Below are 26250 nucleotides of genomic sequence, written 5' to 3' on the forward strand. Positions count from 1 at the left end.
TTGTCAGTTAACCATTCAAGATGTTGTTGAGGACATTCCTTTGCTTTAAAATACACCCTTTTCAGATCACTAGAACAGGAGATCTTAACCTTTTTTGTGTCCTGGACTCTTTTGACAGAGTCTGGTAAAGCCTATGAGCCCCTTCTCAGAATCATATTTTCTAAGGCATAAGATAAAATGCAGAGGATTACAAAGAAAGCCAAAGGTTAGTGAAAATAAAGATGTAATTTTTCCCCATCCAAGTTCACGGACATCCTGAAATCTATTCTTGGGTCGCAGATAAAGAACCTGTGATGAACGTAATGTTGATCAGTATTATATTATATAATGATATTATCGCCTAATAACATATGCTATATAACAATATTTGTTTTGTTTTGTGGTATTATATGGCTGTGACCACAAACTAATAGGCAGTGATCTAATAGGCAGTAAAAGTCTGATGGCTATCTGGAGTATTCCATATAAATGAAAATATTTGTATGGTCTTCTTGTTGTATTTTTCAAAATATCACTCAGGGCAAAATTGATAGGTAAAGGGTCAATACCACATGGAGGAAGTTCTTTAAAAAAGCACATTTTATTGATATCTGTTGTTTTTACAGCACTTAAATTTTCCATTATATATCTATATATGACACCAGAGAGTCATCTCTTGTAGCACAGAGTAAAAAAGAGGAAAATATCAATTTAGCAAAACTAACCAACTCTTTGAAAAAATCTGATGTCTTCTGCAGTGTTCTGTTGCCATTGTCTCCAATCTCTGTAAAAAAAGGGGGTGGGGTGGGGTGCCATTTCATATCTCTTTTTTGAGATAAAGTTTGGTCATTTTCACTTTGTAGTTCTTTTTCAGTTGATTTATTATTAATTTTTCCATTTACATTGTTTTGGTTATTGTGAACATCATTTTATAAATTCTACTCCCTTCACTTTGCATCAGTTCATATCAATCTTCTCATGCTTCTCTGTAGTCATCATAGCCATTGTTTCTTATAGGACAGTAACATTGCATTACATTCATATGCTATGATGTGTTTCACTATCCCCTAGTCTGCGGGCATCTGCTTCATTTCCAGTTCTTTGTTACCACAAAAAGTACTGCTATAATATTTTGGCATAAATGGAACTTTTATTCTTGATCACTGACTTAGGGTACTAGTAGTGCTATTTCTGGGTCAGAAGGTATGGACACTTTGGTCATTTTCTTCACATAATTCTAAAATGATTTCTGGAATGGTTGGATCCATTCATAGCTAGAGAGGAGGAATTTCAAAAGTATTTCTGCAAAATGGATACTTTATTGGAATTAGTAATAGTCTCTATCTGTAGCAATTACTAGCTGCCCAAAGAACATTTCCCAAACAATTTCTTTTTAAAAAAAATTGATTTATTTTGAATTATCAACAATCTCTTCCATAAGCTTTTGAGTTTTAAATTTTTCTCCCCCTCCCTCCCCATGATGGTGAGCAATCTGATATAGGCTATACATATACATTACTATTAAACATATTTTCACATTTTTGATGTTGTTAAGTAAGAATTAGAGCCAATAGGAGGAACAACCAGAAAGAGGAAACAAAACACAACAGAAGAAAAATAGCAAATAGTATGCTTCGATCTGCATTCAAACTCCATAGTTCTTTTCTTCTTTGTGGATAGCATTTTCCATCATGAGTCTTTTGGAGTTGTCTTAGATCCTTGTATTGCTGAGAAGGGCTAAGTTTATCAATATTAGTCATCGCACAGCATGGCTGTTAGTGTGTACAATGTTCTCCTGGTTCTGCTCACTTCACTCAGCATCAGTCCATACAAGTCTTTCCAGGTTTTTCTGAAGCCAGCCTGTTCATCATTTCTTATAGCACAATAGTATTCCATTACGTTCACATACCACAACTTGTTCAGCCGTTCCCTAGTTGATAGGCATCCTCTCAATTTCCAATTCTTTGCCACCACAAAAAGGGCTGCTATAAATATTTTTGTACATCTGGGTCCTTTTCCTATTTATATGATCTGTCTGGGATATAGCCCTAGAAGTGCTGTTGCTGGGTCCAAGGGTATGCATATTTTTATAGCCCTTTGGGCATAATTCCAAATTGCTCTCCAGAATAGTTGGATCATTTCACAACTCCACCAACAATGCATTAGTATTCCAATTTTCCCACATCTTCTCCAACATTTATCATTTTCCTGTTTTGTCATATTGGCCAATCTGATAGGTGTGATGTAGTACCTCAGAGTTGTTTTTGATTTGCATTTCTCTAAGCAATAGTGACTTGTAGCATATTTTCATGTGACTATAGATTTCTTTCTCTGAGAACTGCCTGTTCATATTCTTTGACCATTTATCAATTGGGGAATGACTTATATTCTTATAAATTTGACTTAATTCTCTATATATTTTAGAAATGAGGCCCTTATCAGAGAGATTGGTTATAAAAATTGTTTCCCAATTTTCTACTTTCCTTCTAATCTTGGTTGCATTGGCTTTGTCCCAAAGAATTTCTACAAAATGTTTGAAAGCATGAACTGCTCAGATCATTTGAGTAATAGAGAGAGTGAATTCATCCTTAAAATTATGCATTTTCTATTTTGTAGCATGGCCCATAAAGATCATCTTTACCCGGTCTGGGTCTTCTTTTGCTTCTGTGTCCTTTAGCTTTTTCAACTTTTTGTAATCTACAAGTGGTGATTAGCAGCTTCCTTCCTGGCCACACCACCCTTCTCCTCCTCCTGTTCTTTCTTTTCCCTACCTCCTACATGTGCCCATGTTTTGCCGGGTGCTGAAAATGGAAAAAAAGATCATAATTAAACTTCCTGCTATGATCCTGCATTGGTTGAGTTGACTATTTTGTAGAGATATAACTAGGAGGCTAAACCGAAGGATACAGATGAGATTATTTGTCACATAAGTAATCTGATCATAGTCTGAGAGCTAGAGGGGACCTCAGAGTCCAACGAGGCCAAGCCACCATTTTACCGATGAGGCAACTGAGGCTCAGGAGTGACTTGTCCAGGGTCACACAGGTAGCATGCATCAGAAGCAGGATTTGAACCCAGGGCCTCTGATGGAAAAGAGCCAATACTCTTTCTACAGTAACATGCAGACAGATTGCTTGCATTTTATTGATGAATCAGAAGTTATTATATGGCAAGACTCTTGCTATTGGTTTACACATAAAAATTATTTGTTTGGAGGACATATTGTGATTGTTAACCAAATGCTATGGAGAAAACCACCTCAGTTCAGCAAAGGTTTTTAAGCGTTTGTTGCATGCAGAGGATGAAAAGGGCACAGAGGTGAATCTGCCTTAGTTGTAGTCCTCAAGGAGCCTCCGTTCCAGGAGGGAAGTGTTAAGTTCACAAACAACTAGAATATAAACGAACATGAAAGGGTTCAGGAGAGATACAAAGGGTCCTGCCAGTAAATAAGGGGGGGGGAGAGTAGAAAGGGAATAAATATTTATGAAGCACCTGCTATGTGCCAGGCACTGTGCTAATTACTTTACAAATAGTGCATTTGATCCTCACAATAACTCTCTGAGGGAGTGCTTGAAGCAAACAGGTTCAGTGACTTACCCAGGGTCACACAGCTAGAAAGTATTGTCTCAGTTGGCATCTGGACTCTGTTCTTCTTGAGTTCGAGTCCAGTGCTCTGTCCCCCATGCCACCTAGCTGGTAGAGAGGGTCTTCTGAGAGTGGAGAGGGGGAGAGCAAGAACAGTTATCACTGAAAGGCTGGGAGTCGAGTTGGACAGGGTGTTAACTGGCTGAACAGGGTTGTGGGAAGGGGTCTGGGGTGGAGCAGGGCACGTCTTCCAGGAAGAGGACATGAAATGAGAAAACATGAGGAGCAAGCAAATGTATGCTATTCTAGGGTGACGGAGAGATGAGAGCGTAGTCTGTGGGGAGAATAACATCAGGGCAAGCTGGGTGGAGTTTGAATGCAGCCACTTTGGTGGCTGATGCTCCATTTTCCATTTTTTCCTCTAAAGGCTCTGGAAGCAAAATTCGTTTTGACTATGACTTCTTCCGCAAGAGTTCTTCTGATCTTTCCCCAATTTTAAAGGTATGATTTCTGGTCATTGTGAGAGAAATGCCTTCCTCTCCTGCCCCCTGCAAAAAATCCAAGGGGTGTATATTATTGTACAATGCTAAACTTTTTAGTTAAAGGTTAATGATGGAAAACTTTTTTAAATGGTTTTGAGAATTTACAATGTCAGAATTGGTTGGATTTTTGATTCTTTAAAATTTTTTTTTATTAATTAATTTATTAATTAATTTATTTTTAGTTTTCAGCATTCGCTTCCACAAGATTTTGGGTTCCAAATTTTCTCCCCATCTTGTTCCTCACCCCACCCCAAGATGGCATGCATTCTGAATACCCCTTCTCCTAATCTGCCCTCTCTTCTATCTCTCCCCCACCCTTCTCTTATCTCCTTCCACTTCAATATTTCTGTAGGGCAGGATAGATTTCTATACCCCATTTCCTGTATATCTTATTTCCCAGTGCATGTAAAAACAATTTTTTTCACTTTTATTTTTAAAACTTTGGCTTCCAAATTCTCTCCCTCCCTCCCTCCCTCTTTCCCTCCCCACCCACCCTCATCGAGAAGGTAAGCAACTCGATACAGGTTATACATGTATAGTCATGCAAAACATTTCCATAGTAGTCATGTTGTGAAAAACTAGTGTATTTCCCTTAATCCTATCCTGCCCCCTATTTATTCTATTCTCTTTTGACCCTGTCCCTCCTTAGAAGTGTTTGCTTCTGATTACCCCCTCCCCCAATCTGCCTTCCCCTCTATCATCCTCCTGCTCTCTTATCCCCTTCCTTCCCTATTTTCCTATAGGATAAGATAGATTTTCATACCCAATTGAGTGTGTATGTTATTCTCTCTTTAAGCCAAATCTGATAAGAATAAGATTCACTCATTCCCTCTCACCTTCCCCTGTTTCCCCTCCACAGTAAAAGCCTTTTCTTGTCTGTTTTATGTGAGATAATTTACCCCAGTCTACCTCTCCCTTTCTCCTTCTCTCCATATAATTTTTCTCACCCCTTAATTTTATTCCCAGATATGACCCCTTCATCTTCAACTCACCCTGTGCCATCTATCTATCTATCTGTCTATCTATCTGTCTGTCTATCTATCTATCTATCTATCTATCTATCTATCTATCTATCTATCTATCTACATACATACATATAATTTTTTCCCCTCCAACTATTCTAATACTGACAAAGGACTCCTGAGTTACAAATATCATCTTTCCATGCAGAATGTAAACAGATTGACCTTAATAAGTCCCTTATGATTTCTCTTTCCTGTTTACCTCTTCATGTTTCTCTTAAGTCTTGTATCTGAAAGTCAAATTTTCTATTCAGCTCTGGTCTTTCCATCAAGAATGCTTGAAATCCCCCTATTTCACTGAATGTCCATTTTTCCCCCTGAAGATTATGTTCAGTTTTGCTGGGTTGGGTTTTTGATTCTTAAAAAATGTAATCCATCATTTAAAAAACTGTCATTACCTTGGCCCTTATCTATCTGTCATTGAACCCATATAGAGAACTCTTGGTGAGGAAATTCCTTCCACCAGTGCACCTTCCATCTGTCTAGAGCATGGGGAGGTTCAGTGACTTGCCCAGGGTGATACAGCCAGGGCGTGTCAGAGGCGAGACTTGAACCAGGTCTTATTGACTTTTTGGCAGACCTTATCTCCACTCTGACACATTGTCTTTTTCACATCTTTAAAAGAAACCAAATGAAATCTCCAAATGATTTTGTGTTGCACATTAATGCTTATACATGTGCACTGTGATTCTGTATTTCTTATAATTTTCTGAACATTGCCTTTTTTATAGATAGTGTTGCAGTTAATGTTTTTGGACTATCACTAAATACTTTCTGAATTGAATTTAATATGTGCAGCCAACTACCTGCTATTAATGAAAATCATCTTTCATTTATAAGCTAGGTCTAGAGGAAGCCAGTGATATTTTTTAAGCTATTATAATGGCTGATTAAGAAGTAATCAGTGAGATTACTCATGGTGGATTTAATTCAGTCATTAAGACGTTATCTAATCAACCACTTTCTCCTTGGTCCAAATCAAATTGAGAGCAGTTGATTACCTCTTCTGCAGGCATGGCCATAGTCTTGTATATCTCAATTAAGCAAATATTTCTGGGTACTTCTTTTGTACTCAACAGTTTACTGGGTATCACGTCAAACCTCAAGTCTGAATATATTAGAAGGATCTTATAATCTTATTAGGGGGAATTTTTTAGTAAGACAACTAGGTGGCACAGTGGAGAGAGGGCCAGGCCTAAAATTAAGAAGACTACTCTTCCCGAGTTCATATCGAGCCTCAGACACTTACTAGCTGTGTGGTTCTGGACAAGTCGCTTCACCCTCTTTGCCTCAGTTTCCTCATCTGTGAAATGAGATGGAGAAGGACGTGAAAAACTATTCTGGTATCTTTGCCAAGAAAACCCCAAATGGGGTCACAAAGAGTCAGACACGACTGAAACTACTGAATAACAACAAATTTTTAGTTATGTTTTTAGCTAAGCAAAAGACGCACATTAATTCTTCCCAGGAAAGTGTATTCCACTCTCAGGCAATTATAATTGCGAGGAGCTCCTTATGCTGAACCAAAGTGTGCCTCTCTGTAATGTTACCCAGTTGTCCTAGGTCTCCCCTCTGGAGACAAAGTTATTAAAACTAACCCCTATAAAAACCCTTCAGGTATTTGCTAGCTATGTGTCCCCACTAAGTCTTTTTTTTTCTCCCGGCTAAAATTCCATGATTCCTTTAACTAGTCCTTTATATATGATTCCTGTCATTTGAGAATGCATATGAAAAACTAATCTTTATATTTGATTCTCATCATGTAAAAACTTCACAGTGTCATGATTATAATGGTTTACCTAGTATATTGTTTTAAGGAATTTTATTGCACTAACCATCAAAGCTCCTCTTAGTTCAAATGATTTGAGAGATTTAGGAAAAGATAGGGTTAGGTTCTACTCTAACTTTTCTTTCATTGAATTCAAGAACTGTGATTTAGCATGGGGATTAGTTGATTTAAAATAGATGTAGGATTCTGGGATTACTAGAAATCAGTCAAAATGTCATTCATTAATTGAATATTATTAAAAATGGGTCAGGTTTGTTTTCTTATTCATTGATATAGGAAGCTTATCATCTATGAATAATTATCAGTGAATATGTATGGTTTGGTTTTCCTCCTTTTTATAAATGGCAGCCCATCTTTGGTAAATGCATACACTTGTTTAATAATATTTGCTTTATGTACTGTTGCACCTTCTTTTATACAATAAATATAGCCCTAAAACGTATATAAATTGTCTTAGTTAAAATGTTCTTGGGCAGTGGTATCAATCCCTGCAACCCATGTTAACTTAGGAAACCACAAATTAACATCTCTGTGGTATTATACTTTTATTTATTTTATTAAACATTTCCCAGTTACATTTTAATTTGGTTCTGGTTGCACTTGGCCCACTGACCCTGAGTCTGACTCTTCTGTTCTAGGGGAACTGGAAGTTCCAAGTATTCCTATTCATTCTATGCATTTTTATAGAGTAAAATATGTTTTTATGAAATGAATAATTAATTTGCTTTTTAATAATCTCAGTTTTCCAATGTAGTTCCCCCATGGGAGCTACCTGCTCCCTCCAGCCCCAGAGGTCAGCTCCTGCCTTGGATTGAAAGGGTACTCCTAAGATTTTAATGTTGTTGGTGAGCTCCCACTGGTACACTTTCTTTTAATGGTCAGTCAGTAGATGCAGTCAGTTTCCTTATAGCAAAAGCACTTACTAAGATGGCATGATAAGGACAACATCTACTAAGTGTTCTTTCCACAAAACCAACGTACATTCTTTACAAACACAGAATCAGTGGGAAAAGTGGTCACAAACTTAGAATATCCTGGTAACCAATGAGTTAGGGATACATGTAGCCAAGGCAATTCATGTCTTTGGGATTCCTGGGCCCCTATTTTCATTGTCTTCTTGTGATCTCCTCCTCTTGCTGCTTCTCTCTCCTCTCCCCCTTACACACACACACACACACACACACACACACACACACACACACACACACACACACACACACACAAAACACAAACACACAAACACACACAAGCTCCTTGAAGGTAGGGACTGTTTTTTTACTTTTTGTCTCCCCAGCACTTACTCACAGCACCTGGCACATAGTAACTGCTAGTCGATAGGACCTAGACTTACCTTTACAATTCCTTTAACACATCAACACCTGCTGATCTCTGCTCTCTGCCCCTTACTTTCTGTGATTCTGTAACCTGGAGTGGGGGTGAGGGTGGGAATCAAACCTTCCCCACCCCACTGCATCTAAATATGTTTACTCAATGGTGTAGGTTTGAATAATCTGTATATTTCCTGACATGCTATTTTCAAATGGACTAACACTTTGGCATAAAAGTGGCATCTCTTGGAGGTATTGTTTCTGAATTTGCAGTAGCTTCTGCTCTGAGGCCCTTTGGTTCTGGCTGGGGTGGTGGTGGGTCCACCACATCTAAGTCTTGGTTCCAGCCATGCTTCCCCTGTCTGTGTCCCTCCACCCTCTTACCAGTTCTGGAACTGAAGTCCCTCAATGCTTGCCATTGCTACTGGATGGGATGGCCCAGGGCATAGTGCTTTATTCTACCACTCACCATCACTATAATTTGCAAGCCAAAAGAGTGCATCCTCAGTCACCACTCTTGTATCTGTGTTATCTCCTCACCTTTTGGAACCTTCTTGAGGACAGAGAGTGTCATGCTTTTGTATTTATATCCCCAGAGGTTAGAGAGTGCTTGGCACATAGGAAGTACTTAAAAATGCTTTTTCAGAAATTCATTCAGTAAGAGTTAAGTAAAGGAAAATGTCATCATTTCAGCTCCATCACTTAAACTAATTTAAAAATCTACCTTTGCTGTCACTTAAGTCAAAATAACATAAAAAAATTTTAAAGAAAAACTTCATTTCTCTTAGTAAAAAGCTTGACATATCTTGTTATTGAGAATGAGTTAGATTTGTGGACAATTTGTACTTAATCAAAGATAAATCTGTCTTAAAGAAATACAGGCAATTTCTCAATAATGCTTATGTATAAAACTTTTCTCAGTGTTATCTTTGGATGGGGATTAAATTATATTTAAAGCTTATATACCATGTATTTTAAAGGACTTTCCAAAATTATGCATCTGACTGACTCAGATTTTATTTTTGTCCACCTATTTTTGTCTTTCAATTGATTTTTAGAAAACACCTGAAGAGCAATTACTTTTGGCTTATGAGATTCTTGACAGGGCAATTACAACCATAGGGATGTCTCGTGCAAGAACCATGTTGCCCAATGGTACCTCAGTATATGATCATTGTCATGCCAAGGTAAGAGTGTATAAGTCTTCATTGAGAAAGAACTTGATTATTACTAGGAAGAGACTTGACCTTATAAGTAGACAGAGTAGGCAGCCACCTACCACTGTGGTATGCTTTGAGGAGGGTATGAGGTGAATGTGGCTTGTCTTTCCTTCTCCCTCACCTTCTCCATCATCCTTTCTCTCCCCCTTCTCCCTCTCTTTCCCCTTCCTCTCCTTCTTGTTCTTTCTCCCTTTCTCCTCTGCTTGAGAACTTCTCAGCCTTCTTGGGTTGATGTTAGCTGTTCTTTCTCTGAAATTTTTGAAATCAACTCTCCTTGTGGACATCTAGAATGTGTGTTAGACTATTCCAGACTTTCCTCTCTTTCTGTATAACAAATTGCAATATGAGTACTTTCCCCTCTTCCCCCATCAACCCCAAGGTTTCTATTACTTGTCAGCTGGCAGTCAGTTTCTCCTTGTTGGGGAAAATCAAATCCAGGGTAGAGTTTTCCCTTGTTGGCCCCTCTACCTTTTTAAAGATGAAATTATTATGAAGGCAAGTCAAAAAACTATCAGGTGCTTTGCTAGTTAAGAGATGCTTTTGGGATGCTGTCTTGTGGTATAACTTAAGAAGTTTTCATCTTGTTTGACCAGCCTTGGGGGTTTCCTGGACAAAGAACCGTGGGATCACAGCATACATCCTATGATGCTGCTTGTATCAAGTTGACCTTTAGTGGCCTTGGTCCCCTTCAGCAGGGACTGGCCGGCCAGCCAGAGAGCCTCTTTTCTTCTGTTGGCCAGTAGCTGCTGACTCCTTTCCTGCTGGGGCTTTGGGTCGCCCACTGTCATTTTGTGCAGTAATAAAAACAACAATGATAGTTTGCCAGCATTTATATAGCATCTGAAGGGCTGCAAAGCTCTTCATCACTTTATGTTATTTCACCTGATTTTTGTTATAGCTCTGTGAAGTGGATACTATTATCAAACTCTCTCAGCCTTAGTTTCCTCATCTGTAAAATGGGGATAAATGACTTGCCTAGTGTCACACAACTACTAAGCATCTGAGGCAAGATTTTAACTTGGGTCTTTTTGACTCCAGGTCTTTGATTCTCTCTACTGTACCACTCACTTGGCTAGGAGAAAAAGCTGTTTCCTCCTCAGAGTCTAGTTATATTCCCTTTGGGATATAACTGCCCTTTTCCATCACTGTCACACTTTTCCATCCTCCAGTCTCATTATACAGGTTCAGATTCCCCTCTGCCTCTGTAGATTCCTTTGCTTTCATCTGGAAGCATTTCTTTCATTCTCTCAAGGAATACATCCCCCTCTCCAGTCATCCAGAGAGGCATTTCTTCATTTCTTTCACCTCCTCCAGCAAGGAGACCATCCTGATTTTGTTTTGACAACATGCAACAATCAGTTGGTTTTGGACAAAAAACATGCATAGCTCATCCTTTGTAGGTCACCAGAATATGCACTTTCCTTCTATACTTCCTAGAGCCAAGAACCCTAGTTTTCTGTTATTCTAGCTTTCATGATGAACTAAAGATTTATACTACTCTTTACCTTCACTGGGGATCTATAGGAGCTCTTGAGCTGGGGTTTCTTAATCAAGGGATTTAAACTTTAATAGGTTTTCTGCCATCTTTCTTTGCTTACCCAAGTACATTTGATCTTCAGTTTGCAGGTTCCTGTCCATGGTCCATTGCAGATAGTTACTCTATTTAGCTGTTGTCTCAGGGGTCTTGTGGGAAGAAATCAAATTCCAGATGTTTCTTACATCTTCTTTTCCCTTTTCTTCTCTCATCGCTGGTCAGATGCTCTTTGTTTATACCTTGCCTCTTCTCTGTTACTCTGTACAATTTAGGGAGGTTCATGACCACTAGCTGAAAAGAAGGCACAGTGGGAATAGAAAACAAGACAGGCATGACACATTGTGGGGGGGAGCAGGACCACCAGAAGAAGCCATTGAAAGGGCGGTCCTGAAGGCAAACTTCCCATTTCACAATTTCTCCAGGAGCTGACCTTATGAGGAAAAGATATTTGTTAGGGTGAATGACTTTGTCCATTATTTTATAACTGATTCTTGGGGTTTTTGTTTGTTTGGGGGTTTTTGTGCTCATTTTAGTGTTTGGGTAATCCTGTTTCCCTTTAATTTTCATGTCACTTACATGCACAAAAGGTCATCCCTCCAACAGAAGATAGAATTTCTGGAAAGTCACTCACTGCCAACAGTTTGATCATGGACTTGCAGCTCGAAATCATTCTGACTCAGCACCGGATAAGTGTTACGCTCCTTGACCAACTCAAAGGTATCAGTTACTAACATGTAGTTTCCCAATGTTGGATCAGCTCTGGGTCAAATTCAGTTCCAGAACTAGTTTAACAAGAAAGTCATCTGTTAACTAACTCCTTCCCCCCAACTCTTTAATGCATAAGAAATCAAGTTTTAATGTTTTTTTCCCTTCCCTTCTCTGATTTGTATGACAATTTAATTGATTTGTACCAAGACACCATTAGAGTTAAAATGTAAGTTATTAATGATTCATTCATAATAGTATTTTAAACCCTGACTAAATCTTGTGATAATGTGTCAGTGAACTAAGAAATAACACATTTAAATAAATGAGTAACATTTTATGAGTTACGGTAGAGTATTAGTAACATAAGCTTCTTGGGTCTTATTGAGAAGGTGAGACATCAGTTTCTATTGGCTGTGCTATTACCAAATGAATGAACGAAGAAGCCAGGGGAGAGGGTGTGCTTGTAGCAACAATGTGGATGGCAGGGTGTTGGCTGAGGAGTATAGTCAGAGCATTGGTGGGTGTAGCCAGCGTAGAGACAATGGGCCAATTGAGGCACTTATGAATCGGGCATGGGGTTTTGGGATTGGTCAGGGAAGGCATGTAGTGTACAAATGCCTTTTATGTAAGGATCTCAAAATACACAGACTCCTAAAAGGAGATGAGCCCTCCTTGAGGTCATCTCTTGTCTTGCTGCTTGTCTGATGGCCTGGCTCCTTGGCATCACGCCCATAGCCAGTGCTTATCTGTCTACCCTCTGCCCAGAGACTTCCAGGACAAGAAAACTCTACACTTTCTGATAGCTGTAGTTGTTAATTAGTTTTTCCTCAAATGGAATTGAAATCTCCCCCTCTAACTTCTCCTCATTGGTTCTGACTTTCCCTTCTGGAGCTGATGTGATAACCCTTCAGATGTTTAGAGGAGGAAGTAGCATTGAACTGGAGTAAGAGACCTGGGTTTGACTTGCAGCTTGGTGATGTGGGGCCAGTCGCTTTTCTCAGAGCTGTCCAATCCTCATCTCTATAAAATGGGGAGACTAATGATTACATTAACCACCCACTGACTTCTACGGAGAGCACATCGTAAAATGTAAATTATTTGGATGGATGAATGATAAAACGTTTATTAAGGGCTAGCTATGTGCTGGGCCCTGGCTACCTCTTCTCCAGAGCCTTTAACCAATCATGTTAAATTCACTTCAGGATTAAAACATTTAAAAAAAAAATCTATCACTTGGTACTGGGGGAGATAAAAACGTAAGTCACCTAATGCCTGATCTTACAAATGGGGAGATGACATAGCAATGTCTTTCTCTATCTACATATCCCCTCTTCCTGCTATACATGTGTATATACATTCACAAATGATATACATGTACACACACCTACAAATGACACTAGCCATGGAGGTCAATACTTGGAGTGCAGGAGGGAGAGCATTCCAAGTATGGGAGACAGCCAGAAAAAATGCCTGGAGCTTAGAGATGAGCACCTTGTTTGGGGAACAGCCGGGATGCCAGTGTCACTGGATGAGAGTATGTGTTGGAGAGTGAGGTGGAAGAAGACTGGAAAGGTAGGACGGCGCTGGTTATGAGGGGCTTTGAATGCCAAATGCATCATTTTGTATTTAATCTTGGAGGCACTAGGAAGCTGTTGGACTTTATTGATTAGGGAGGGTTTACTAGGTAAATACTCGGTGACTAATGGATACGTAGGAGTGATGGTGAGTAACCTGGTTTGGGCTGAGCACAGATGTGAGAAGGGAGCAGTTGAGACAAAGCTAGAGGGATGCCCAGTAGACTGAGGACCTTGAATGCCATGCCGATAGATTTTGTTGGATTTTATCCATTAGGCAACAGGATGCCTTGGGAAGATTTTGGATGGAAGAGTGAAAAGTTCGGACCTGTGCATCAGGAAGATTAACTTAGTTGGCTATGAAGAATGGATTTGGGGGCAAAGACTGGAGGTTAGGGTTAGAAGGGTAGAAGCTCTCTGCCTCTATAGAGTTTCTAATTACCTCCAGAGCTTGGTTCAAGCATCACCTTCTATGTGAGCCGTTTCTTGATCCTTGCCCTTCCTAGTATCTTTGCTCCTCTCCCCCACTGTTGTCTGGTGCATTATCTCTGTCTCTGTCTCTGTCTCTGTCTCTGTCTCTGTCTCTGTCTATATCTATCTATCTATATCAATCTATATCTATATCTATCTATATCTATGATATAGATAGATATAGATATAGATTGATAGATATAGATATAGATAGATATAGATATAGATAGATATAGATATAGATAGATATAGATAGATAGATATAGATATAGATAGATATAGATATGTGTGTGTATATATAAATGTATATTTATATATAATTACATCATATGCATTATATATAATATATAATTGCAAGTATACATGTTGTCTTCCCCAATAGGATGTAAGCTCTTTGAGGGCAGAATCTGTTTTACTTTTTTGTCTGTTATGTCTCTAGTGCCTAGAACAGTGCCAGGCCTATAGAAGGGGCTTAATAAATACTGAATCAATCAATTGATTGATTCAGAAGGTATCACTAGGGTGCAGACAGATAGTAATGAGGACTTATTAGAACAGAAAGGGAAAGAAAAGGAAGGGACTAAGCACTTATGTAGCACCTACTATGTGTAAGACACTGTGCTAAGTGCCTTCCAAATATTACCTCCTTTGATCCTCACAACAACCTCGGGAGGTAGATCAAGGTGGGCCCAACTTGACATATGGGAAAACTGAGGCACACAGAGATGTGGTGACTTGTCCAGGGTTCCACAGCTAGGAAGTGTCTGAAGCTGGGTTTGAAAGTCCATGAAATGAGTGGGAGGGCTATGATGTAGGTTGGATCAGGAGGACTTCATAATAGATCCAATGTAGGAAGTAAGGGAGAGGGAAGAGGCAGCAAGAGTATCAAGATATCCTCTCGTGGGCCATTGGGTGACTAATGACGCCATGATCAGCCAGATGGAGAAGTGTGCATCTTCCTCACCTTCCCTTGGTCACCCTGCACTTTATCAGTGCCCCTCCTTAAATGTGGGACCCAGGAATGAAATAGGATCTGGCTAGTCAAGAGACAGTGGGAGGTTCCCCTTATGCTGCTGGACGTTGGCTTATTTTTGCCTGGCCCTGTGATTTCAAGGATAAAGGCAGCTCCCAGTGAGGAAACTCCCTCCACCTGTGCAGATCACCACCTGCTCTGCAAGTTAGTGTCTTAGAGAGTTGCGGGGGTAGGGTGGAGTGGAGTGGGGCTGAGAGGTGAAATCACTTGTTCAGGGTCACACAGCCAGGATGAACCAGAGGCAGGATCTGAATGCAGTTCTCTCTGACACAGAGGCCCGCTCTCAATCCACCATAATCCTCTGGAAGAAACAATGTCTTCTCTAGAATCATTCTCTTGAATAATGCTGACAACTTAGCTGACATATCAGTGTTGTCAGCTATATTCAGAACGCAGTGGCAGTTGGGTGATGCAGTGGAGTAAAGAAGACCTGAGTTCAAATTGACCTTAGACATTTACTAGCTCTGTGACCCTGGGAAAGTCATTTAACCTCTGTCTGACTCATTTTTCCCATCTATAAAATGGGGGACGATAATAACAGCGCCTAATTGCTAGGGTTGCTATAAGGATCAAATGAGATAATATTTGTAAATTGCTTTGCAAAATTTAATACACTATATAAATGATAGCTATTATAAATGATGATGATGATATTCAAGCCTGAATTATTTCCTGCATTGGGTTACAGTTTGACAAGACCATTCTGTTTGTTCCTGCATAATTCCATTTCTTACAGTCATATGTATCTACCCTTTTTCTGCTATAAAATGTTGACTAATTGGAGAATAGACTTGAAGAATCTGCCCTGAATAGACTCTGATCTACTTCCTTTTATAAGTTTAAGACTGACTTTGTCAGATTTTTTACATGCACTAAAATTTATTTAATCCAGATACTGGTTAATTTGAAACAGTACAATTTAAAATAACTGTGATTCCCCAAATGATTGTAGAGTGTGAAAACTCTGTGCCTGATTTGAAGTACAGATAATACAATAAATCAAAGCTTAAATTGGGTCCTGAGAGCACCCTTCATTATGGCACACATTGGAAAATGGGAAGTAAATGGAAATCAGTCTTTGGTGAAACGATATCGGAGCACCTCCCAGCTTGCTCATCGACATAACAGGGATTGAAATTATAAACAATTTAGGTTTTTAATGACACATCCCTTATTTTCAGATATATATGATGTCGTTAATTTGTACTACTGTATTGAGTGGTACATTCACTTCCACTGCCCTCCTACGATTTCGGGAACCGTGATTTTCTTCCCTCATTATTTTGCCCTGTGGGCTGATTTTGTTCTTAGCAGGGCCATACTTTGAAGGCTTGGTTAAATCAATTAAAGAAGTAAAAATAGCTATGTTTTCTGTAAGTTAAAAGACAGTCGCCTAAAGATGTGCTGAACAGTGAGTGGTTAATTGCTTTGACCAAGGCAACAGAGTGCTCTACTTGGGGGGGTAGTTGTCTTGAGAATGTTCTATTTTGAGGCATGGGGGGCAGTGGGGAGTGATGGATCTGCCCCTCACTGCCTTGGTAACCTTTGGCATATCACAATCTCTCTGGGCCTCAGCTTCCTCATCTATAAAATGAGAGGGTTGGGCTAGGTGGTCTTGGGTCCTTTCCAACACTAAAGCTGTGGTCCTATGATATTGGGGTTGGGGATAGGGTTTGGGCCTGTGGTTTCACTGGATAAGGAAGCTCCCTCTACCACTACAGGTCTGCATCTTCTCTGCAATCTTAAAAATTGCCTGGAGTACACCCAGGTTGTCTTGGCTTTGGTGACAACTCCCAATTCCCCTTTCTGGAAGAAACTGACTTCTTAATGCTTCAGATATATCCTACAATACAATCAAATGTCTTGCTGGCTGTTCCTTACATCACACTATCTCTCATAATACTGTGATGGTATATAATCTTTAAAAATAGGAAATATAAATTGGATATAGTTTTTCACTGAGATGTCAAGGTTTGCCCAGAAAAGCATCTCCAGATGGAACAGACTGCTTCTGTACAGTGTTCATCTCTTGAGATGAAGAGGATGTTCTTCCTTCCCATAAACTATCTCTTCAACACACCATAATTCCCTCCTGCTAGCTCTGGTATCTTCTCAAAGGTGGGTATAGTGTCTTTTTTTCAGAATGACTACATAGTTTAGATTTGATCGATCTTTTGGACACAAGTCAAATTATTTTCTTTTGAGCCTTTTTTGTAGAGCCATCTTAAGTATAATATTTTTAAGTGCCCACTATGTGGGAAAGTCATTACAACAAATGAATGGCTATATTCAAGAAACACAGATGATGATTTAGCTTCCTATAGTATTTCCTGAGCCTGATTCACCTCAGAGGGAGCTCCTTCCTTCTCCTTCTCTCTGTTTTGTCCATCAAAACTTCTCAGCATCATCACTTATCTTTTTTTCTTACCCTCCTGTCTTAGATGAAGCATGCCTGCCCTTTGCTGAGGCTAACCCCATTTCTCTGATTTTACTCCTTCCCACCAAGCCTTAGTAATATGTCCCCTTACTCTCCTAAATCTTTACTTTATTTTCCATTGGTTCCTTCTGCTTTATCTATGAACATGTTTAGGTTAGCATACTCCTAAAAAAAGCTTTCCTTTGACCGTTCTGTGACATTTAATTTACCACTTGTTCATTTGATTCGTTTGAGAAATTGGGACCTTCATTGTTGACCTTAAATGGAGTGCATTTCCTTTATGTTAGAGGTCTGCTGTCCTTAGCAAATCTGCTGGAGTGCTTTTGGTAAAATCCATAGTTATAAATCCTAGATAATTCTGGTTCAGTCTTCACATTTTACAGATTAGGAAACTGGTGTAGTAAACCTGGGAGACAGGTTTTGAACCCAGATCCTCTGACTCTGGAATCAGTGCTCTTTCTCATATGACGAGTTTTGAGTTCCCTCACCCACCTGATCGTTATCTTTTGGACATGATCCGGTTTCATACTGAGCTTCTTAAACTGTGGTGTATGGAACATAGTGCTCAGGATGTGTTTTGAAGAGCAGACAAGAGATAGGATTCTTGTCTTCCTTGGTCTTCTTGTTGTACGTCATGTAATGCTAATAATAGGTCCTAACCCAAGCCTCACTTGTTCATTGTTTGGGTTTTGGTGGCTCCGAGTGAGTGTAAATAGCAGTTGTTTCTATTCTGGCCAGAAATCCTGGGGGTCTTCCCCCTCCCAGACTGATTTTTTTTGAGTAGGCAAAGCAGGCCATCTTTTGCCTCATTTTTTACCTAGCCTTAAATTGCTGAATGGGTATTGCCTCAGACAAAATGAGACCTGAGAAAGACCTTAGCTTAAAAATGCTGTGGTCTCCCACAGCATCTGGGCCATCTCCAGTCATCCTGACCTATGTCTTGCCACTGGATCCAGATGACTCTGGAGGAGAAGTGAGGCTGGTGACTTTGCACAGCCCTCTCTCCCTTAAATCCAATTCACTAGCAAGTTAGGACATCACCCTCCTATTTGAGAATGAAGGATGAACAACAACAATTAATGTGATATAAAATTTACTCACACACTAGCTTCATCTCTCCAATAGTGCTAAACACTCCAGAAGGCCAGGGAATAAGTCACATGGTCTGTATATTCTCACAGCACCTAGCACAGGGCTGGGCAGGTAGGAGACACTTCAGTAGTATTGGTGAACTAAACCATGACCATAGGCTAAAAACTTTTGGTGGCCTGGAATGTGCTAACTCATTACTATTGGCAATGACCAAGACAGAAATATATGTGTGTGTGTGTGTGTGTGTGTGTGTGTGTTGAGATAGGGGCCCCTATTTTACAAAGCAGAAGGGAGACCTCCCAACATCAGGTTATTGATATATTTAAGATGTAAAGTAAAAATTAATTGCCTTTTAGAGTTAGGTATATACTAGCAAATAAGGGTGAGAAACATAAATAAGCCCATAGCCCATATAGCAGTAGAAATTGGCTGCCAAATTAATTTTCCTTTCTGTCAGTCGGGAAAAACAAGGGAAGTATGATGGAAGCACTAGTATTTTAAAATCCATAGCTCGGGAACTCTTAACCTAAGATCCTGTGAACTTTTAAAAAAATATGTTTATAACTATATTTCAACATAATTATTATCTTTAGCAATACTCTATTTTGTTTTATGCATTTCCTAACATGGTTCTGAGAAGGAGCCTGTAGGCTTCACCAGACTGCCAAAGGGGAGTACAACAAAGCTCCTGTGATTTCTAGATGTCTGTTACGGAGAACGATAACTTTTTCAGACATAGACCTAACTCTAATGGTGAGTTGTCTTCTTTTCCAGCTTGGGACTCAACTCTCCAGAAACCTGGCTGTCCCAAAGAAGCTCAATATACAAAAGAATCTGCCAGCACTAGTTACTTCACAGGTAAAATGTAGACCCAATTGGACACAAATTACATAGGCTGGGACAGGATATTGATCCAGTTTTGATAGAAGAATGTTTTCACATGATCCTATCTGAAATGAGAGTTTTATTTTACAGAATTGTATGTACTGAAAAAAATCAACAAGAATCAAATATCCAAAGCAATCTACTTGATGCAGAAAGCTCTGATATTATTTGAGAAAGATCCCCTCCAGGATCACAAGTTACTGGAGGTGAGACTGACGCATTCCATTTCCCCCAACCCAAGTTTCTCATGCAACTTCATATTACTGTGGTCAAATCAGCTGGCATTTATTAGGCACCTACTGTGTGCCAGACATTGTACTAAGTGCTGGGGATACAAAAAAAGGCAAAAACAAAGCAAAATAAACCCAACCAATATCCAGCAGCAATTACAAAAACGAAACACAAAAGTAGTTCCCTTGGGGAACTCACAGTCTAACGGAAGAGACAAAATGCGAACAGCTATGTGCAAAGAAGACTTATATGGTATAAATTTCAAATGGTCTGAGAAGGAGGACACTAAGGCTAAGGAGTTCTGGAATGGCTTCTTGCAGAAGAAGGTAGGATTTTAGCTGAGGCTTAAAGGAAGCCAAGAGCCAGAGATGAAGAAGGGAGAATTCCAAGTATGGTAGACAATCAATAAAAATGTCTGTAGTTGGGAGGTAGAGGGTCTTGGGTGAGACACTTGTGTGCCTGGATTGAAGAGTGAATGGAGGTGGTAGTAAGAAAGATGAAGAATGGAAATGTATAAAGGGGCCAAGTTATGAAACTGATTTTCTTATCCAGTTGAATTCAGTTAAATAAATATCAGTCAGGTGCCTACTCTGTGCAAGTATTTTTCTAGGCACAGAAAGAGATATAAACATAATATGGACTCAGTGCTGTGAGACTTTGGAGGAAGGGGAGATCCTCTCTGACAGGCGATCAAGGAAGTTGTAATGGAGGAAATAGCATCTGAGTTGGACCTTAAAGGATAGTTAAGATGTAACTGGGTTGAAATGGTGAGTGAATGTGTCATAAGTATTGGAATAAGGATAGTGAAATACTTTGGGAAAAGTAAACAGTCTAGTTTGCCTGCAGAGTATAAGATTGGAAAGGTAGATTGGATCCCATTTGTGGAAGGCTTTGAATGCCAATCCCTCTGGAAATTGTAGGATTTAGATAATATACCCACTGCTACAGTGTGGTTTTTAGAGACTATATTCATTGTATATGAGACCATATTCATTATATATGTTAAATACCTTTACAAAAGGAAGAGGAGGGGGAAGGGGAACCCAACTCTGCCTATAATTACCCTCGAGACCCTATGTGACCTCCAGAAAATCAGCAAACTTCTAGTAATTTTGTACACCTGGTTGATAGGGGGCTGTCAGGTAGAAACTTTTTTCATGACCAAAACAAACAAATAAACAAACAAACAAGAAACCAAAAACCAAAACCCAAGGAGGGGAGTGTTTGACAAATGCAATGGAGCAGATCCATTGTGCAGGGAGAGCGCTATCCAGGGTTCTATTCTCTCACCACAGTTCTATAACAGAAAAGTGACTTTTAGGTGAGGATGCTCTCCTCCAGTACTGTTTTCCCCAAATTATGGGTACTACAAATGTCAATAGCTAATTCTTTCTTCTAGCTCAGTATCTTGGGGGGTTTATTTTCCCTAAGGAAACACCTTGAGACTTTTGCAAATGAATTTACTGACAAAGTAGGATTTGCTGTATAGAGACTCTTTGTTCTATATGGCAAGTATTTGAAGGATGCTTTGTGTAAATTTCCCTTGCCCCATGGCACAGATGTTATAAATATGAATTAAATATGGATTGTGTACGTATCAGACATTTTAATAAGTGATCTAAGGAGGTTCCTGAGAGCAAGTTGGATGTCTGAATGCTTGACACATAGTAAGCACTTAATAAATACCTGCTGATTGACATGTTGACAAAATGAACATAAAAAGAATACTTGAGAATTTTTAAAATTTTGGTGACAGTTTCCTAATATTGAATCAATATATTGGGTGACTGGAAGTATGATTGACCCCATGACAATGACAAAGAAGTTCAGAAAAAGAGAGGGTAGTTTTTGTGGAAAGGTAGTATTGAATTTGAGGATGTGTTGAGTTTGAGATGTCTACATGATATTCTTGGTTACTGTAATTATATGATTTTCAGTTTTGTTATTCTGTTCTTTCCATTTACATTATTGTAGTTACTGTGTGTATTTTCCTGGCTCTCTATATTTCACTCTGAATCAGTTCATAAAAGTCTTCCTAAGTTTCTCTAAACCCTTCATATTAATTATATCTGATGGTGTATTAGTTTCATATACCCCAGTTTATTTAACTATCTCCTAGTTAATGGACATAGTGCCCTATGACTGTTTTGGTGTGTATGGTAACTCATTCTTTTGGTCTTTAAACTCTTTGCAGTTTATAGGCCCGGCAGTAGAATGTCTTAGACAAAGGGTGGGACATTTAGTAAATACTTAATTCAATTGATTTAATTGAATCATCTGTAATTTAATTAGTGTGGTGTATCCCCTCTATGGATACAAATCACAACCTCTCCATAATTTAGCAGATGGACTTAAGTATAAGTATAAAATCTATAATCTATAAATGATTATTAATATTAATATTAACATGTAAATGGTCAAGAAAGTGCCAGTCTGCATTTTTAAAGAGAGCACTGTATGGTTTGCTCCAAGAAAAAAAAGATAGGTTTTATAATCTGGACCCTATTATTTAAATAATTTTAAAAATGTAGCTCTATGATTTAAATAGACTGGAAAGGAATTAAAAAAAGATAATTAAGTTCATATTTCAAGATTTTGCTGGTCTTGGATCTTGAACTGTCTTTTGCAAACATCAACTAATTTTATGAAGGAAACGCTTCCTTTAGTTCAAGTAAGAATGGAATGGAAAAATGTTTCTTAAGTGCTTGCTGTGTATAGAGAGACACAGGTAGAAAGCAAGACTATTCCTGGTCTTCAAGAGCTCACATGCTGATCGGAAAGATTATATGCAGAGGAGCTGCAGGGCAGATTCAAGAGGATGTAAAATATAGGAAAGTAATCACCTTTGCTTTCTGGAGACTTTGTATTATGTTTTTAAAGCATATGCTCGGAGCCATTGTGAAGAGGTTCAGATATCTCCTAAAAAGCCTTTGTGTTTTGACTGAATCAGTGTTTTGCAAAACCTTTGTGGTCAACAGCACTAACACCTCTTTTCATTCCCCCAGGCTCCTCTCCCAGTGGCTGCCAGATCACCTCTCCATAATCCCTTCTCTTCCATTTACAAAATATCTTAAGAACTAGAAGGAAATGGTTGATTTGGCTGCAGTCTTTGAAGCATTTGCTTCTTCTTCTTTTTTTTAACTATGTTTCTTGTTGAAACAAATGTTTTTTCTTTGAAAGTGAACATTTTTGCACTGAAAACTCTTATTTTATGAAAAAGACACATTCTGGGGAAGATGTTGCCTGGTGATTTCTGACAGTTCTCTCTGGGTCTCTGAATTTCTTCTCACCGCCCACCTTTAGGCTTCAGTCCTCAGGTGGCATAATGGATAGAGCACCAGACCTGGAGTAAGGAAGACTCAGCTTCCTGAGCTCAAATATGGCTTCAGATACTTACTAGCTATATGACCCTTAGCAAGTCACTTAACCCTGTTTGCCTCAGTTTCCTCATTTATAACATGAGTTGAAGGATGTAACATTTAAAAAGGTTCAAGAGGCATAAAATTTCTGGGTAATTTAATCATTTTATTAATAATACCAGCATATTTATTAATAAAAGATGGTCATTTGGCCATCTCTCCATTAGACCAAAGACAGTCATGACAGGCAGGGTCATGACTTATATGCTTATTGGAAGAGGGGTGTTCACAAGGGTGGCAATTAACTCTGATGGGTTAATAATTAGTGAGAGAATGAATATTACAGTGAGGGGCTGGACCTGAACTTTGATTATGTTATTTACTTCTTAAATTACCCAAGGCCTTGGACAATCTGTTCAAAGAATTTATCCCCCACAAGCCTGAGAAGAAGGGAGTTTCACCTTAGATAAGAAGTCTGATATAGTTGGGTGGAGTAGCAATACCCTGAATAAGGAGAATGTTAATCCTATCTTCTATCAGCCCTGTCCTTGAGACCTTGGACAAAGAAATAGGACAGGGAAAAAACTGGGGTCTCCCCAATTTTAATAATTGGTTATTAATATAAGAGAGAAATAATCATTTCACTCAAGGAAAAGGCAAACCACTCCAGTATATTTGTCAAGAAAACTCCAAATAGGAAGAGTCAGACACTTCTGAAAAATGACTGAACAACAACAACTAGACAGAAAGGAAGATGCTGCTGCTTTACCCCTCTTTTTTTGTGTGTGAGGCTGTTGGGGTTAAGTGACTTGCCCAGAGTAGCACAGCTGGTAAGAATCAAGTGATCAAGTGTCTGAGGCGAATTTTGAACTCAGGTCCTCCTGACTCCAGAGCTGGTGCTCTATTCACTGTGCCATCCAACTACCCCTACTTGCCCTTTCTTTATGTCATCTATGCCCCTCTCCTCATCCCCAAGAATTACTCCCTAAGTGTTTGAAAAAAATAGTGTTTTGCTTTCAATGATTTTTACAAGGTCACAGTGACTTAGTGGCAAAGCTAAGACCAGGTCTTCTTATTCCCAATCCAATACTGTTTCTGTATATCACTCTGAACTTAGAAAAGTCATTTGACCTAGCTAGGCTTCAATTTTCTCATCCTTAATATGGATGAGAAAGGATTGATCTAGATTCAAGGTCCCTTCCAGCTTGGAAATTCCATTATTCAATGATGCTAATAAACCAGTCAAGAAAATGGACTTCATGAAGGCAAATCATCAGTGAAATATTTATTTCCTTATTGTATTTGTTGTTAATTATCATTATAAAAATTATTATTATTATTATTATTATTTGTAAATACTCCTCTCTTTTTTAGGGAGATCATGTTCCTCTTAGGTTAATATGGCATTTTTGTGAACTATTTTTTCTTTCTTTTCACTGTGGGAAGAACTGTATCTATAGTGGAGAAAGGCATAGTATCAAACTTCAGATGACCCAGGATCTGGTTCCTCTTATGATACTAACTTGCTCTGTGATATTGGACAATTTACTTCCTATCTCTGAATCTCAGTTTTCATTCCTATAAAATGAGGAAGCATATCAGTATAATATAATAAACATAAAATTTCAGAGCTGATAAATACCTCAGAGAACAAGAGGTCATAAGTTTTGTGTGCTATCTTCCCCAATTAGATTATAAACTCTTTGAGGAGAAGGACTGTCTTTCTTTTTCTCATTTGTATCCCCAGCACTTAGCACAGTGTCGGGAACATAGAAAGCACTTAATAAATGGAGACCCAGAGGAAAGAAAGCAACTTACCCAAGGTCACACAGCTAGGAAGTAACTTTGCTCAGTTACTCTTTGGAGCACCGATATACAGTCTGTTGCTCAAGAAGTATCAGCAAGGGAGTCAAGATGGCAGATTAGAGGCAGCCACCCGGCTGAACTTTCCCAGAGTTCCCCTCTAAAGAACTTTAAAATAATGCCTCAAATTGAACTTTGGAGCAGGAGATCCAACAAAGGGTTGGGGTCAGACATTTTTCCAGCGTAATGAAATTGAGCAAGTCCACAGGAGAGGTCTGTGACACTAGGAGGGGGCCATGGCAGTAGTGGCCATAGTAGGAGCAGCAGCTTCAGGAGCTCTCAGCCTAGAGATGATAAGGGGGGGTTACACAGCTGGTCAGAAAGAGATTACAGGAGATGCTTTTCTGCCATTGGGTACAGCTGACACTGACTGGCAACTCTACTGCCAATATGCAGTTCTGAGTTGCAGTTCCAGGGCAGAGAGGAGCACTGGTGGTTGGTTGCAAGGCAACAGAGGCCCCAGTTATAGTTCTGAGTCAAAGAAGAGCACTTGTGGCTATAGGGAACCATGGGCCCTTCCTGGGTAAAGACCAGAACACAGACCAAGAGACCTCTTCCTGGATCACACCACCTTGGAAGCACCAAAAACTTGCAGACCCTCAAAATTAGCTCTGAAAACAGCAGTATGAAAAAGCCTAAAGCTTGGGACAGTGTCTCCCCATTGCCAGGTGAGTAGAGCCCAACTTTAACATGAAGTTCAGAGTCAGGAAATAGGCTGGAAAAATAGGCAAACAACAACACAACAAACAATTTGACCATAAAAACCTGCCACAGTGGCAAGAAACACCAAAACAAAACCAGAGGAGAACAACAATGTGGAAACTGCTACCAAAAAATCTCAAAGAAAAAAGCTAATTGGACCCAAACCCCATGAGAATTCCTGGAAGAGTTAAAGAAAGAGATAAGAATGCTAGAGGAAAAATTGAGAAAAGAAATGAGAATGATGCAAGAAAATTATGAAAAGAGAATTAACAGCTTGATAAAAGAGATGCAAAAAATACTACAGGGAACAACACCTTAAGAAACAGAATTGGCCAAATGGAAAAAGAGATATAAAATCTCACTGAAGAAAACAATTCCTTAAAAATTAGAAATGTGCAAGTGGAAGCTGATGACTATATGAGACAGTAAGAAACAATAAAACAAAATCAAAGAATGAAAAAAATAGAAGGAAATGTGAAACAGCTCATTGGGAAAATAAATGACCTGGAAAATAAGTTGAGGAGAGATAATTTAAGAATTATTGAACTACCTGAAAGCCATGATTGAAGAAAGATCCTAGAAATCATATTTCACAAAACTATAAAGGAAAATTGCCTTGATATCTTAGATCCAGATGCTAAAATAAAAATTGAAAGAATCCACTGGTCACCTTCTGAAAGAAATCCCAAAATATAAACTCCCAGGAATATTATAGCCAAATTCCAAACCAAGGTCAAAGAGAAAATATTTCAAGCAGCCAGAAAAAGAAATTCAAATATCACGGAGCCACAGTCAGAATCACATAAGATTTAGCAGCTTCCACATTAAAGGAGAAGAGTGCTTGGAATATGATATTCTAGAAGGCACTAGGATTATAACCAAGAATAGCCTACATA

At 39.0% G+C, this 26250-nt stretch overlaps 1 protein-coding gene across 1 annotated transcript in view; it reads left to right on the plus strand.

The window, feature by feature from the left end:
• Nucleotides 1–26250, plus strand: part of CFAP54 (cilia and flagella associated protein 54) — a 288300-nt gene that overhangs the window by 47163 nt on the left and 214887 nt on the right. Inside the window, exons 15-19 of the mRNA XM_078150421.1 lie at nt 3992–4065; nt 9304–9432; nt 11587–11716; nt 19089–19172; nt 19290–19405. Of these exons, the coding sequence (XP_078006547.1) occupies nt 3992–4065; nt 9304–9432; nt 11587–11716; nt 19089–19172; nt 19290–19405 (533 nt within the window). The remainder of the gene's footprint in view (nt 1–3991; nt 4066–9303; nt 9433–11586; nt 11717–19088; nt 19173–19289; nt 19406–26250) is intronic.

The sequence above is a fragment of the Phascolarctos cinereus genome, unplaced genomic scaffold, assembly GCF_003287225.1.
Source record: "Phascolarctos cinereus isolate Bilbo 61053 unplaced genomic scaffold, phaCin_HiC Scaffold_1;HRSCAF=81, whole genome shotgun sequence".
Classification (NCBI taxonomy): Eukaryota; Metazoa; Chordata; class Mammalia; order Diprotodontia; family Phascolarctidae; genus Phascolarctos; species Phascolarctos cinereus.